At 31.3% G+C, this 15,276-nt stretch overlaps 1 protein-coding gene across 1 annotated transcript in view; it reads left to right on the top strand.

Moving 5' to 3' along the window:
- EPHA3 (EPH receptor A3) overlaps window positions 1-15,276 on the top strand; it is a 361,303-nt gene that overhangs the window by 307,141 nt on the left and 38,886 nt on the right. The window contains exons 11-13 of the mRNA XM_036851795.1: window positions 3,257-3,442; window positions 10,882-10,943; window positions 12,640-12,849. Coding sequence (XP_036707690.1) covers window positions 3,257-3,442; window positions 10,882-10,943; window positions 12,640-12,849 — 458 coding nt within the window. The remainder of the gene's footprint in view (window positions 1-3,256; window positions 3,443-10,881; window positions 10,944-12,639; window positions 12,850-15,276) is intronic.

Raw genomic sequence — 15,276 nt, 5'->3', positions numbered from 1 at the left:
AAACAAAAGCTGAAAATTTGAATGGCCCATGGTCACATAGATATTAATTAGGAAGCCAAAATCTGAACCTTGTACTTTTCAACTTCAAAGTTTATGCTAGTCACTAGTGATCACAATAGTGCCTTCTAAGATTTTTTTGAAGATTAATCGAGATAATTCATGTATAGTGCTTAGCTGACACAACAGCATTGTTCAGTGTGTCTTTTTATTATTCTTCTCTTATTAAAACAGTGGAAGGAGAATGGGCTTTGACTAGTGCAGAGGGTCATTCCACTTAAACACAAGTGCATTATTTCCTGTTTTAAATGAAATTAGCATAAGAAATTTTATTTTGAGCAATAGTGCATTATGTACCTTAAATCAGAATACAGTGTACCCATTCTCATAAAGCATATTTTATTTCAAAGGGCAAATAAACACTGATGCACTTAATTATTTAAAAAATCAAGTAGTATCTTCTCAAATGAACTTCTTGTAGCTGTGCTTTTATTTAGAAATGACAGGATCTAAATTTTGTTTCTTACAGGTGCAAAGTTAATTGAACCATGTAAAATTGGCTAGATGGAAAAATCAGGCATTGCATTTGTCCAGTCTTTGTTAATTTTTCCAACACTGTTCTTTTAAGAACAGTTATTATAAAGAGAATTGAATTAATATGTAACATTTCTATGTCTAGTATAATGTATTTGTGACAATTTCTAGTATTTATCAGATAAAATAATCACATTTCTAAATTTTATGATTTTTTTAAAAATACTAGCATTACTGAAGCACCATTTTCTGAATTTTGAAGGTAGATAACATGTCCATATGTCCAGCTCTCCCACTGAGAACAAAGGAAGAAACACTAATTGGGCCACTTGAAATTCAAACTCTTCCCCTTGATCTCCCTAGTGAGGTACTTTCACAACATTCTTTCCTTTACAAATACTTGTCCAATATGACATTAAGCTTGTTATCACCATCATCATCACAACCATCTCTTTTTACATTAACACAGAATTTGACATTTTAAAAAGAACTTTAGTATTTATTCTTCACCTTGATCTAACTCTTAAGAAGTAGATAGATATTTATCCTTCTTAAAGTAGCTTTGAACTCAGAGAAGAAAGAATGACTAACACTTAGATGGCACTTACTATGTGTCTGGCTCTCTTCTAAGTGCATTCTATGTACATTAATTCCTTTAACTGCACAAAAATTTTATGAAGTAGACAAAATTGGTGTCCCAATGTTATAGATAAGGAGACACAGGCACAGAGAGGTTAAGACAGTCACTCAAAATCACACAGATAATAAGTGACAGAGGCTGAATTAGACCCTAGAGAATCCGGCTTCAGAATCCACACTCTATATCACAGTTCTGTACTGTCTGTCCTGTAAACTAACAAGTGACTTGTCACTTAGAATAAATGGTCATGACTTCCAAATTTAAAACACAATCCATTACACCCTATTGATCCATGATAATGGCAGAACTTTTTTTCAGAATATGAAAATTCATGATGGATGCCTCCTTATGGTTTGCCCAAACTTAATGTTTACACAAAGTGAACTGGGGTTTTGGGCAATGTTCCGATAGCCCTGCGTAAAGAAAGAAACTCTCAGTTTTGTTTACAAATTTTAGCAATGATTTACTTTGCATCATAACTTCTCCTAATGCTCACACATCTATAATGGCATATTCTTCCTTTGATTTAAAAAAGATCATTGAATGTTCTCAAGTTCTGCCCCTAATTCTCCCCATAATCCTAAAAAACACTCTAGCTGCAGATATTACTATCATCTCTACTTCCTTGAGGGGAAGAAATTAGATCTGCCTTTCTTACCATTATACCTCCGTGTTTTTCATAGTGTCTGTAATACTGTTGCCAATTGATGAATATTTATTTAAAAATGTATGAATACCTGCTTTTGGACATTAAGTGACTTTGACAAGTTACAGTACAAGTCATTGTTTTGAAAACAGTGGCAAGACTGGATTCCTGAGGAAGGGAGAGTCAAGTCTAAGGGAGTTTAGAACTTCCTGGAGAGAAGCAAGTCATTTGTAGGGATGCAGTTGATAAATCATTAGGACAACCTGCTGCTTTTGCGGGTTGAAGGACTTACTTGGATGAAAAATAGAGAAGTATCTCACTACTTGACACCTTCTTTCTGGCTGACCCATGGGGCATGGGCCCTGTACAAAAACTCACTGTGAAAAGGTTGGACCAAAAATGTTTTTCCATTCCACAGAGAGCCTAAAAATTGATCATGTAATTTTTCTTTTCAGAAAAACCTTTCATTTGCTGTTAAAAACTATTTTTTTAAAATGTTGTACAAAATCCATCTAATAATCCACACAATATTAGGATTTTTTCCTTGAATGAGGAACAATCAGTACGTGGCACTACTTTATGGCAATCACTGTGGCAGCAGTGGAGACAGAGAAATGAATGTTAAGGGTCTCTGCTCTCAAGGAGCTCAAAATCAAATGAAAGCGTTATGGGTGAATCTTCTCAATAACAATGTATGTGAAGATAGTGACCAAACTAGTTCTAGGCAATTTTATATCAATTAAATTAGACTACGTAAAAGTCAGCAACACTCCATATTCAACAAATTCTGATTGTGCATTTAAGACAACTTTTTTATTGAAGACATTGGATCTAAGAAAATATTTCTACAGTAATTCTTTAGATACGATTCGATACTGTTAGATTATTTTTCTCTTGCCAGAGCCCCAGAGAACTTTACAACTAGTATGTGAATAATACAACACACCCTACTCCATAAAATGACTTGATAGCTTATTCTTTTATTCCCATTTTCAGAGAGCTGGAATTTATAGCTAAATTGGCCCTGGTAAAAACAGAATACTGATAAACATCTGAAATTTAATCCAGTGTTTAACCCATTATATTGGTGCTGGTGCTGGTTGATTATCCTGAGGAAATGGCAGCTATGAAAACAAGGAATGAAAAAATCTAATAGATATAACTTTTGACTTCCCTCTTATTCTTTCATATGTCATTATTCATAGTGTAGTACTTCAAAATACATGAGGCTTATCACAAAGTCCATTTTCCACCAGGGTGTGGATGTCCTGGGGTTTCTTATCACCATCTTCCAAAATAATCTGGAGGCCTACAAGCGTACATCTTGCAGGTCAATTATTGAATTGGAATTATTGAGAGAAAACAGTTGCTCCCCACTGATGATTTTTTATAATATAATTTCTTACCTTTTCTTGTTTTGTTCTTCTGCATTCTAACAGGTGAATTTGGAGAGGTGTGCAGTGGTCGCTTAAAACTTCCTTCAAAAAAAGAGATTTCAGTGGCCATCAAGACCCTGAAAGTGGGCTACACAGAAAAGCAGAGGAGAGACTTCTTAGGAGAAGCAAGCATTATGGGACAGTTTGACCATCCCAATATCATTCGACTGGAGGGAGTTGTTACTAAAAGTAAGTGAGGTCATAAGACTGATTTTGTGTATGTTGAGCAGAGGTTGTTTAAACCCAAAGTCAATAATTTAAGAATTTTGGTCTTTTTTTCATGAGTACGTGTTAGTCCTAACCAAAAACAAAGCAAAATAAAACAAAAAAAAAATCAAAAACCAAAACCAAAACCTCAGTGTTTAAGGATTAACATGTATTTCTTTGACAAGAGACCAAAGACATTTAACTAGTATTATTTTGACAGTGCTATTCTAGACCTTAAAAAGCTTTACAAATTTAGGAGCTAAATATTGGACTATAGTAATACATGCTGATTAAACTACAGTTAAGTGAATTGTGTAGAACTTTCTGTTATGTAGAGTAGCAAGGAAAAAACAATGACTCAATTTTGACAGAAATTGCTGGGAACTCCCGGCTAGCTGCCTTTTCTTTTATTGTTCACTAGTTTCATTTAAGCTTCCAAATATTTCCCCCCCTGGCTTTAGGGAAATTATGAGAGTTTTGGGAGTGCTTCTGAGCTGTAAAGATTGGAATCATATTAGACCCAAACCCTTTTCTCCATTCTCTGTGGATTTCAAATAATTCTCATCTAGAGTCCCAGATGGATTCTTGACTACTCTGGGGAAGCTCTGGCTTACAGCCTGCGACAGAGATCTGAACTTATTTCCATGATGATTTCTCCATCCAGGCTCAAAAGGGATCCCATGAGACATATATGTGATTTTTGGCTCCAGTTCCAATGAAAACCACTTGAGAATGCTCTGGGATGTTGTTTTTCTCAAGATTTTGGGGCACAAGATGAAGAATAAGCTAAATTGGCAGTAACAGACTTCTTAGAGTGAAAGACAGCATATGGCAGGGAATTTGGCATCCTTTAGGGGATAATTCATTGGCACCATATTTACATATTCTGTGGTTACCAACAGACATGGCACATTATATTTTTCACAATGATATTTTTCTTTAACATTATGTGGAGCACTTTCCAAATGGCACTAATACCTATTATCATTTTTGTATGAGTAAAAAGGCAATTCCTTACTCACAAGAGCATGGTATAATTGAAATATACTTTGATTTCCTTTAGAATTTTTTAATATAATAAGTGTGGTTAAGAATTTAACAATGTAGGAGAACTTAACCATAAACTATAAGCCCATATTAAGTCTTGTTAGAAGCATATTTTTCCCTCTGTACTCCTAAAAATGAGGCTATGTTTGTTGTAACACTAAAATAATTTCTGATGAAAAATGTCTTTTTAATTTTAAAAAATGAATAATAAAAATACTATTAATATTTAATAATAAAAATTTTAATAATAAAAATACTAAGGATTGGGAAAAAGTATGAAATATTTGTTCCTTCAGGGCAAGACCATATCTATAGAGTATCCTACTTAATATCCTTAGAACTATAGAATCATGTCTCACTGGGTTTTTAATAGTCATTTAACCTTTTATTTTCCTCCATATCATTCTCACCAAGTGGTTGTCCTTCAGATCTTGAGCCCATTGGGAGAGGAAACTCACTTGTACTTATGTATCCATTCTTCTTTTAACTCTCAATTTTCAAAATTCTCAATTTTTTTTTGTTCCCAGTGTTATGAGTTATTATTATACTGTTTGGTTTTGCTAGCTGTTTCCTATAAGTTCATTTACTGAATAATAAGCAAAATTAAACCATAATTATTGTGGAAGATCTTCTTTAGATATAAAGATATATATAATAAAGATATAGATATATATAAAGAAGATCTTCTTTAGATTTAAATGGAATAATCAAATATGAATTATGGTCACCTGGCAAAGAAACCCATAAAACAACCCCTGAGACCAAAATGCAGGAAAAAATGCATTAAGAAAAAAAAGGACCTTTAAAAATCACAGGTATTATACATTAAATGTCTTATTCAAGTAGGAGTCTGTAACATTCTAATATGAATTACAGCTGCCTTATTCTTAGAGTGAAAGTTCTAAATTTCATATATCTCCTTGGTCAAATAAGCATGCAAGAGACTGCCAAATCTGACTATATAAATCCCAGTCATCTCACATAGTGCAAGCATAATAGAGTAGCAGACCTAGAATTAGATTTTGAACTCTTTTAGTGGCATATTTAAAAGCTCGAAGTCTGGCACCCTGTTACAACTGAGAGGAAATAGAAATGCCTTAGAATAAAGTTAATAAGTTGTATTTAATATATAAACAAGGCAATTTTGTCACCAAATAAATTATTTAATCCACTCCTATCATTTTCTTTGTTTCCTGAGAGTATATGACTGCTAAAACAATCTACCTGCAAAGTTCAGAAACACACACATGCACACCTAGAGATACAGAGCTTATAATTTAATGAACAAATTGTATTTAAAGAAGAAAAGAAAGCATATTGGTATCTGGATTAAGAATCAGAAGGTCAGAGTTCAAATTCTGATTCAGCTCTACTGGTTTGTGAGACATCTGACAAATCAAACCACTCCCAGATACTGACTCTCTTCACTTGTAACATGGAATTAGCAGTTCTACTTTACTACTTCCAGGTCCTTGTAAGATCAAATAAGATTCCATAAGAATATGTTCTTAGGTGGAACAGAAGTATGCAATCTAAGTTACCACTTCTGGTTGAGTTTGAGAAGATTTTACCAGTTAATCTGGGAGTGCAGAAGAAAATTCTTGAAAACAATTCCTTTTTGGCTCAAAGATAATTTTTTAATATTGTTATAATTATGTGCTTTGAAACACTAAGTCTATTATAATGTGTCATTTTCAAGTTAGAGAAAGCCCTTTATTCAATAATTATATTTTCATTTATTTGAATTAAGCCATAAACAATTTTAATAGTGTGGTTTTGAGCTTGATGATCTTAAACAAGAGAAGGTGAGAGAGTCTCTGATCTTCAAAGTAGCAGAAAGCTGGGGGCACAGTCCTGCTCAGAACTTGGTACTAACATGTGTTATCAATTTTAGTTGAAGTTCAAAAAGATGGAACTTGTTTTTAGCAAATGTTTGATATTTCTGCCATCACACCATTAGTCAAAAGATGTTCAGACTCCATCCAAGAAGACTTTCCATTGGTCACTTTTCACCTAGTGTAATAGAAGGAATTATATAGGATGAGACTGATGTGCTTTTTGTTGTTATTTAGGGATGGATTATTTTCTACAAATTAAAAAATAATAATAATGCAACTTAACTGTAACCTTGTACTATTGAGGAAAGACATGGGCAGACCATTAAGAGGATTTCTAACAGTGAAAACACTTCTGTACTGGTGTGAGTGTCCACTGCACACCAAAAGCTTAATCATTTGTTTGCATTGTCAGCACATATGATAAGGAAATATTACTGGAATAAGTTGTCATTCTTTAGTGACAATGCCAAATTATTTCTATTTCTTGTTTGCCTCTCTCTAAAGCTTTTCTTCAGCACTTGTTTCAAGTCCATGTCATATTTTTTAATAGACAATACAAGGGAGAGTAGAAATATTGTTCCTGTCCTTTCCTTAAAAGTATTAATTTCATTTCAAATTAAGCATAAATACATTTTAAAATTTTAAAGTCAGCTTGATGTAAAGTATTCGATGTGTTAAGATTAATAGAGTATGGCTGGTTAAGGAAGAGTTGGAGAAAGTACTTCTTAGCCTGATTTTGAAGAGAGAGACTATCCTTAGCTAGCCTGAAATAATAGACATGGTATGATCTATTCTAACTGGCACTCTGTTAGGAGCTGGATTTAGAACTACAGACAAACTAGAGTTGGTCCCTGCCCTGGTTAACTCATAGACCAGTGGATGTAATAAGGATCATTCTTAACATGAATTACATCCTGATTAAAATGGAATTTGGAAAAGATTGTCCTGTATGTTTATATGTTTTAATGGGAAACCTGCAGAAAAATACTCTAATTCAGTTCATTACAATATTTCTATCAGTCAGTTAGTTATAGTACATGGAAATCTATAACCAAAACATTTTCTAGTTTCTAATCAATAGTGATTCAAATCTTCTTTCCTGAGAATAGTGAGGCATATTTTGTCTATTTTCTTCAATTTCAATTTTCCTTCTCCTGTTTATACTTTTTTGCTTCCACCCTGATTTGATTACATGATACTAGTAATGAGTACTGGCTGCTAAGGTCAAAGATTTTGATTTTATAAATCCCACTCGTGTTGGAGTGTGTGTAAGTCTTAAAAACAGACAGACTATGTAAGACACAATTACTGTTAGTAGGAATTAATAGCATTTCTTTTGGAAATGAATTACATTTCAATAGTTTATAACATTTAAATCATTGATACATATATTTTATGTTTGAATGAAACTATTTTAATCTAAGACCAACATTTATTTGATAATTGCAATAAAAATTTCTATATATAGCTATATATTTATCACATTATCCTGCTGTTTTTTTTTAATAGAATATGTGATTAAGAAGGCGGTGAAATAGATAGTGCTGAACTTGGAATTCTTAGACATTTTGAATCACATTTGTTCTGTCAGCAAACAAAATGATTAGTAAATATCTCTGAGCCATTGGGGAAATGAACTGATTGTAAGAGACTGATGTGCTTCCTTTAACCCTTTAATTATGAAAGATCATGATTTTATCTATACTCATAAATCAATTTAAGAACAAAAGCAAAATTCCACTGCACATTTTGTTATGCTGATTTTTGGTGGAGTTTCATTTCAGCCAAACAACAATAATTTCATTGATTTTAATATATATACTCAGATGTATTTAAGGATCTCTGAGGGCAGTGAATGATATAGGTTCTTGAAGAAGCTGATAATGTCATTTCTAAATCAAAATACACATGAAAGAATGTGCAAACTTTGATAGAAATACATTGCATCATGTTCAGATGAGCTGGTATTTTATAAATAATTTCCAACTACATTTAATACATATTATAACTGGTTCTCACCACTATTGCACTTTTCCTTTAACTCTGTTTATCATAATCAAAATCACAAGGAAAAGTAAGTGAAGATCCTGCTTTCCAAGGTAGAATATTTGATTCTGTTTACTTTTTGTCTGTACATTTGGGTTTGCTGAATCTTTGAACTTAATGCAAAGCACATTTTCAGACTTGCCCATCTTAACTGATGGGTTTACAAATACCTAAATTATAGAGCTAAATGCAGCCTGGTCTGATTTCTGAATGGTCATGGGGCTTTGGCTTAATTGACTGGTTTGATTTTTCAGCTACTTTTATTTCCCTTGCCAAACATTTTACCAGACATGCTAACAAGAAATGAAATGGTCATAAGGCTGAGAGCCAGAAGGAAAAGAGTGATAAGCAAAGGTCTGGGTAGTATACAAACAAGGTAACTGGCCACTGTAATTGAGAGTTGACTGTGGGAAACAATATATCTGTAACTACATTCAAGGGCTGCGTTGGGTTTTGCGAGCATGTTATTCTTCCAAGAATTATATTAAGGAAGAAACATAGACACTTATAGTGATGTATGGAAAACATGCATGTGCAGGATTTCATTCATTTGATTATTCATTCATTTCATTTCAGATTAGTTCTCTGGGGTCAGTTCTTAGGTATTTATTTACCAGTTCAGGAGAAATAGAAGTTTCCAAGGAAATGTTGAATTTTCTCTTTTTTCCTGAATATTGTTAAATCAAAGCTTAATTAAAATTTTGAAAAAGCAAGTCTGGAGGCTCAAGGTTTTGACTAAAATGACTTTTCAGACATTATCAGATTATTTGTTGAACGTGTGAAAAATTTTATTAACATTAAGTTTAAAAAGCTTTACACCAGTGTTACACCAAGGCATGTATAATGTTTGATATATTACCCAAAATATATAACTAAATCAGTGTCTCGGTTGACAATAAATTGCTGTGTCAATTTATTTTTACATATATGAAAATCTAAGAAATTTTACAGAATTTAAATAATTTCCTCACCCCTAAATAAATAAGACATACAGCTTAGTATATATTCACATACTAAACGTAGTAAGCATCAATATAATCTTCACGGTACTAAGCCATAATTCACAACCAGTATGAATTAAGAGTTTTCACCGATGAAAGGAAAAACAAGGAAAGAAAGCTATTTTCTGGCATCAGAATGGCACACAAACCATGATGTAGAAGGAACACATGAAAAAAATCATGCTTGCTCTACAGTGAGGTGTACATGGATGTTTGTTTAAAATCTATTATGTGCTCAAGGTTTTTCATGCTTAGTCAAGACTTAATGCAGGTCTTCTAGACTTGGAAGAGAAGGGAGGTTTTTTTTTTCTTTTTGTAAAAGGATAGATTTATAGTTAAAACAATATCATAGCAACAATAAGGGAAGTGAATTATGCTGTGGTAATATGTGTAGGCTTTGAAATTGGAGTTACATTTTACTGTAATAATTTCTGAAAGTGCTATAGTCTTCAGAGTCATTCTTTCAATTTGGAATGATGCATAGAATTGACACCCAACAATTGCCTCAGTTATTACCTATAGTTGAAGATTTATTCTGTTTGTAGATCTATGTATCAGTATACTTAGCACCTTTGTGTCTTTGTGTCTAATGCTTTTTCCTATTTTAAATGTTTCCCTCAGGGTACATTTCCAAAAGTAACAGCATAATATATTCAGGTTGCAACTGCTGGCTTTATACTTATTAGCTGTGTGATGTTAATTACCCTCTATATATTTCAGTTTTTTTCATGTAAAAAGTGGAAATGATGATAATTAATGTTAGTATATGTAAAATAATTAAACCAGCACCTTGCACACACTAAGTACTGTACAAATACATTTAAATGCTTGTTAAAATGTTTAATGATGTTTAAGACCCATATTTCCAAAATGGTTATTACAAGTTACTACCAAGAGCAATTTTATTTTTATTTTTCTTTTAAGCATAGCATGGATTTTATAATTTTTAATGTGTTAATTGAATACAGATTATAATTATTAGTCTTGTTCTGTCCAATTCACATATAGGATCCATGAAGGTAGGGACTTTGATTTACTTGCTTCTGACTAACCAGCACAAGAGAAAACACCTAGCATATAGCTCTGCATATATCTGTAGAGAGTGTAAATGATTGTGGAATTCCTGACTCTATCGTGGGCTTGAAGACAGAAATATTTGATTTTGTAGTTCAGCTAAAATGCAATTAGAGTGAAGAAAAGGGCATATTTTGTGTTTAAGGAAAACCATACCAAAACGCCAGTTTAGATATCATATAGGTCATAGGCCCTTTTCTGAAAACCAATCTTTCTCGATTTTTTTTTTTTTTAGTTTTATTTTCTATTGAAAGCTAGTTTTCTTTTTAATCGTAATTTGGCAAAATTTGGAGGGCAGAGAAAAATTCATATTTTTTAATGCATTAGGTGTATCATAATGTATTATATATGTTCATTGCATGATATTTGTTGAACTCTACTGATGATTATACATTTATTATTTACCTATACCTAGGTAAACCAGTTATGATTGTCACAGAATACATGGAGAATGGTTCCTTGGACAGTTTCTTACGTGTAAGTAGAAGATTTCATACACATTCACATATCTCCACCTCATCTTTATTTATCTGCACACGTATATAAATGTGGAATAAATTGCTGAAAATGATAGAGATAACCTCTAATATTATGCTAAGCAATTAGATAATCAAAGTTTTAAGAAAACTGAATTTTTTGGGACTAAATAGCAAAAGGAAGACTGTAAAATTACATTTTTATCTTGTAACATCCAAATGTCAATCATTTATATTTTTAAAACAAATTTGTGCAATTTTCTTCAGCCTTTTTATTCAGACAAGATTCACATTGGTTAAAACAAAAATTTAAAGATTCTAAAGTAAGACATAAATAACATTGATATGAGACAGAAATATTCATTTCTTTATTTAAAGCAACCTCCATCTACTGTTAGATAGAAGACCTTCTATCTCTCACATAGTACTGTCCACTCACAAACTAAGCATGTACTATAATGCCTAAGTATTCTCAATCCAGAGATAGCATTACTTATATATCATAATATATACATACATACATATATACATATATAACATATATTTACATATAAATTTCAGTTGTTTACATTTAGAAAATTTATGTTTTACTAATATCAACAAATGTTACATTCAAAGAAGTTCAGTAGATTTACAGAGTACAAGACACTGTCAAAAAAAAAAAAGACACTGTCAATCACCAGTCACTACAAACAAGGGATAAAAAAAACAAACACAGACCCTATCCTCAAGGTGCTTTCAGCATTATATAGACAGGGATAGATAGATAGATAGATAGATAGATAGACAGATAGATAGATAGATAAGATATATAGTATAATTCATAATCATGGAGGAAAATACTAATTTTTCTATGAATAAGAAATTATATTATTTATTTTAATATTCATGAGCTGAATAAAGGTTTCAGTAACAATTATTTTCACAAACATATTTCAAAAATAAACATTTTGCAAGTCAGGTAATTCAAAATATTATAATAAATATTCTTTTAAAATTATAATAAATTTTCCTCTGAAATTATTGTTTGTTTAGATATTGCTAGACATTAGATTTTATTTTTTATATATCTATGTATGTATACATGCATCTATCATCTATCTATCTATCATATAAACTGTATAGTTCTATTTTAATCTGAGTAGATTAGAAACTTTTCTAAATCCATGACTATTTGAATTTATCTCCTATTGCTTTCAGTTTTATGACCTATAACTCAGGGCTGGGTAGAAAAACAAATATTCAGTAAATATTTTTGACTAATTTTGAACTAATTATCTATTATGATAATTAAAGATGTAAAATCTACCATATTTGAAGCAATTAATAAAATATAGGAAAACAAGAAGAAAGAATAAACATTCAATCAAACCAATAAATACAAACCTAAAATAGCCACAGGATCCATTTTATTTTTTTGTTCGTGACCATAAAGTTTCTGAGAAGGAGTTTGTCTCATCAAAAGACCAGCAAAGTTCTAGTTTTGAACCTGAAGTTAAAGAATATTAAGCTACTTCTTGCTACAAAGTAATGTAGCTACTATACTATTTTGTTTTACTCTTGCATCTATTTAGTCCTGGCTGGTGTACTTAAAACTAGAATGTATATACTCTACAATTCAGTATATGAAATTTTAATCAAGATATATCTTAGGAAATAGAAACACACCTTAATTGTACATTTGAAATACTTCTCAGAAACACGATGCCCAGTTTACGGTTATCCAGCTGGTAGGGATGCTTCGAGGGATAGCATCTGGCATGAAGTATCTCTCAGACATGGGCTATGTTCACCGAGACCTTGCTGCTCGGAACATCTTGATCAACAGTAATTTGGTGTGTAAGGTTTCTGATTTTGGACTTTCACGTGTTCTAGAAGATGACCCAGAAGCTGCTTACACAACAAGAGTGAGTAACTCATTTTTTTTTCTTTTATCTTTGTTTAGCAACTTGTATTATGTTGACTGACAAATAAATAGAAATCACATCCCAAAATGCGTTGTCAATTATATCTTCCCCCATATGAAACTTACCTTTAAAAGTAAAATATTGTTACTTATTCTGGGAAGATAGATGGTCACTGTCCATAAGGTGAGTAATGATATTAATTCTGAAATTCCATACGTTGGTTCAATGATTCTCCCAAAAAAGGCAGCAAGGTTCTAACATGTCTAAAGTCTTATTGACCTATGTTTTTGTCATGATTGAACCACTGTTAAGAAAAGATTGGATGAATTCTTAGTACCCCCATCCAACTAGGTATAATCTTAAACCATTTTAAAATTAATGCTTACATGAGTAACACATATTTACATTATAAAAATTTTAAAACAAAACAATAAAAAGGAGAAAAGTCATCTGTAATTATGCCACCCACAGAACATTTGTAACTTTTTGAGTCAGTTCTTCCAAATTTTTTCTGCATACCTCTATATACAGACATATGCATGAATAAATAATTAAAATTAGATTATTCTTAATGTAAATTGTATACTTCATTTCTCTTCTTGGCAATATACCTCTTGAATATATTTCACTGTCAATAAATAATATTTGTTTTTACTTTTAGCTGTTTAATATAGTCTATTTTCTAGTTGTATCATTTTTTTAAACCAAATCCTAATTAGTGGGCAAATTATTATTATATCTATTTTTTCAAGATATTTTACAAATGTGTAAATGATACATCTGCATTCATAATTGTTTGAATCTGATGATTTCCCTCTAATATATTCCTAAAAGTAGATTTTCTGTGTTAAAGAGTCTGTGCCTACTTTAAAAGCACATTTCAATACACTCCTAATAAAATTAGATATTATCGTTATTTTTAATATTTACTTACTAATTGTGAGGAATTTTATCTGTTAATTTGCATTCCTTTGATTCAAAATGCATTTGATTATTTCTTCCTATGTTTTTTGGCAAATTTCTTTGACATATTATTATTTTAGAGAAATTTTTTTATGGAAGAAATTTTTAAAAATAAAAATATGATAATCATGGCTAATGATACTACTCAAAAATAACCAGTTTTAACATTTTAATTTTATCTTTCCATAATATTTTTCTATGCATTTTCATATAAAAAATATTTTCAGTTCTGCATATGGTGAAAAAAAAATCATAATATGTATACTGATATAAAAAATGATTTCCACTTAATAAATCCAGTATTTTCTTTATATATAAATTCAGTGTCATTTTGTAATCTGCCCTTTTTAACATGAAATATAAAATACAGAATTTTCTGGATGATGAAATATTCTTTTTACAGTATTATTAAATAACATATAGTAGTCCATTTTATTCATGTACATAATTTATTTAGCCAATGTACTATTAACTGGGTAGAATTCTAATGTTTTACTATTATTAGCAATACTTTGATGTACATCTTGATATATAATTCATGCCTTTCTATCATTACCTCTTCAGGATAAATTTCTAGAAAATTGGTGAGTCAAAATATGGACAAATATGTGAAGATTTTGGTACATGAATTGCCTAATTGTTTTCCATATAGTTTGTTATCACTTTTCATTTTTAGTGACAATATATAAATGAGGCCATATCGTTATACTCTCACTAGCCAAGAGAATGAGCAGTTTTTAAAAAAGACATTCAGCTTCTGCTGCTTTCTTCTTGTTTAATTATAAGAGTTTATTCCTGATTAAACAAACAAACAAACAAGCAAACAAAAATTCTCATTCTTTTCAGAAGTCATCAACCTCAATAACTCTATTAACAGCCACAAATGTTGTCACATGGCAACTATATCTCACTCTGAGAAAGAGCTCAATATGCAAGACTGAGTTTCATCTACAAGTAAAGCCACAGTGATAGAAACACAGAAAGAAGCTCTGTGTGTCAGATATATCCCTAGACGTGTTGATTTAGAAGTTGGAACTCTCCTAATGGCTTTTACCCTTATTTGCATTTCCCGTTTTCAGGTATACTCTATAGCAGATTACCTTTGTTCATGAATCTAAGTGTTTTTAGAAACTGTGTTCTGCATAAAAATGTTGCTGTTCTTAAGAACACAGTTCATTAGATTAAGAGCAAGAGAAATTTAAGAAAATTGTATACCTTGCAGCTAGTTGAATTAAGTTTAGAACAGTGACTATTCCTACACAGCTCTGAAAACTTGATAAAATTACAAAACTTGGGTATCTTGATAGTGCTTTTTAGTGCTCTTTCTCTGATCACCAGAAAAATTAGTCAGCCAACATTCTGCAGCAAAGCATTTTTGTGACTAAATTATTACTCTAGGGGACAACATATGCAACAAATGATAATATATAATATTTGTTGTCTGGAAGAGAAGGTTTTTTATTC

This window comes from Balaenoptera musculus, chromosome 4 (assembly GCF_009873245.2).
Source record: "Balaenoptera musculus isolate JJ_BM4_2016_0621 chromosome 4, mBalMus1.pri.v3, whole genome shotgun sequence".
Classification (NCBI taxonomy): domain Eukaryota; kingdom Metazoa; phylum Chordata; class Mammalia; order Artiodactyla; family Balaenopteridae; genus Balaenoptera; species Balaenoptera musculus.
This window is presented reverse-complemented; position numbering and strand designations above follow the sequence as displayed.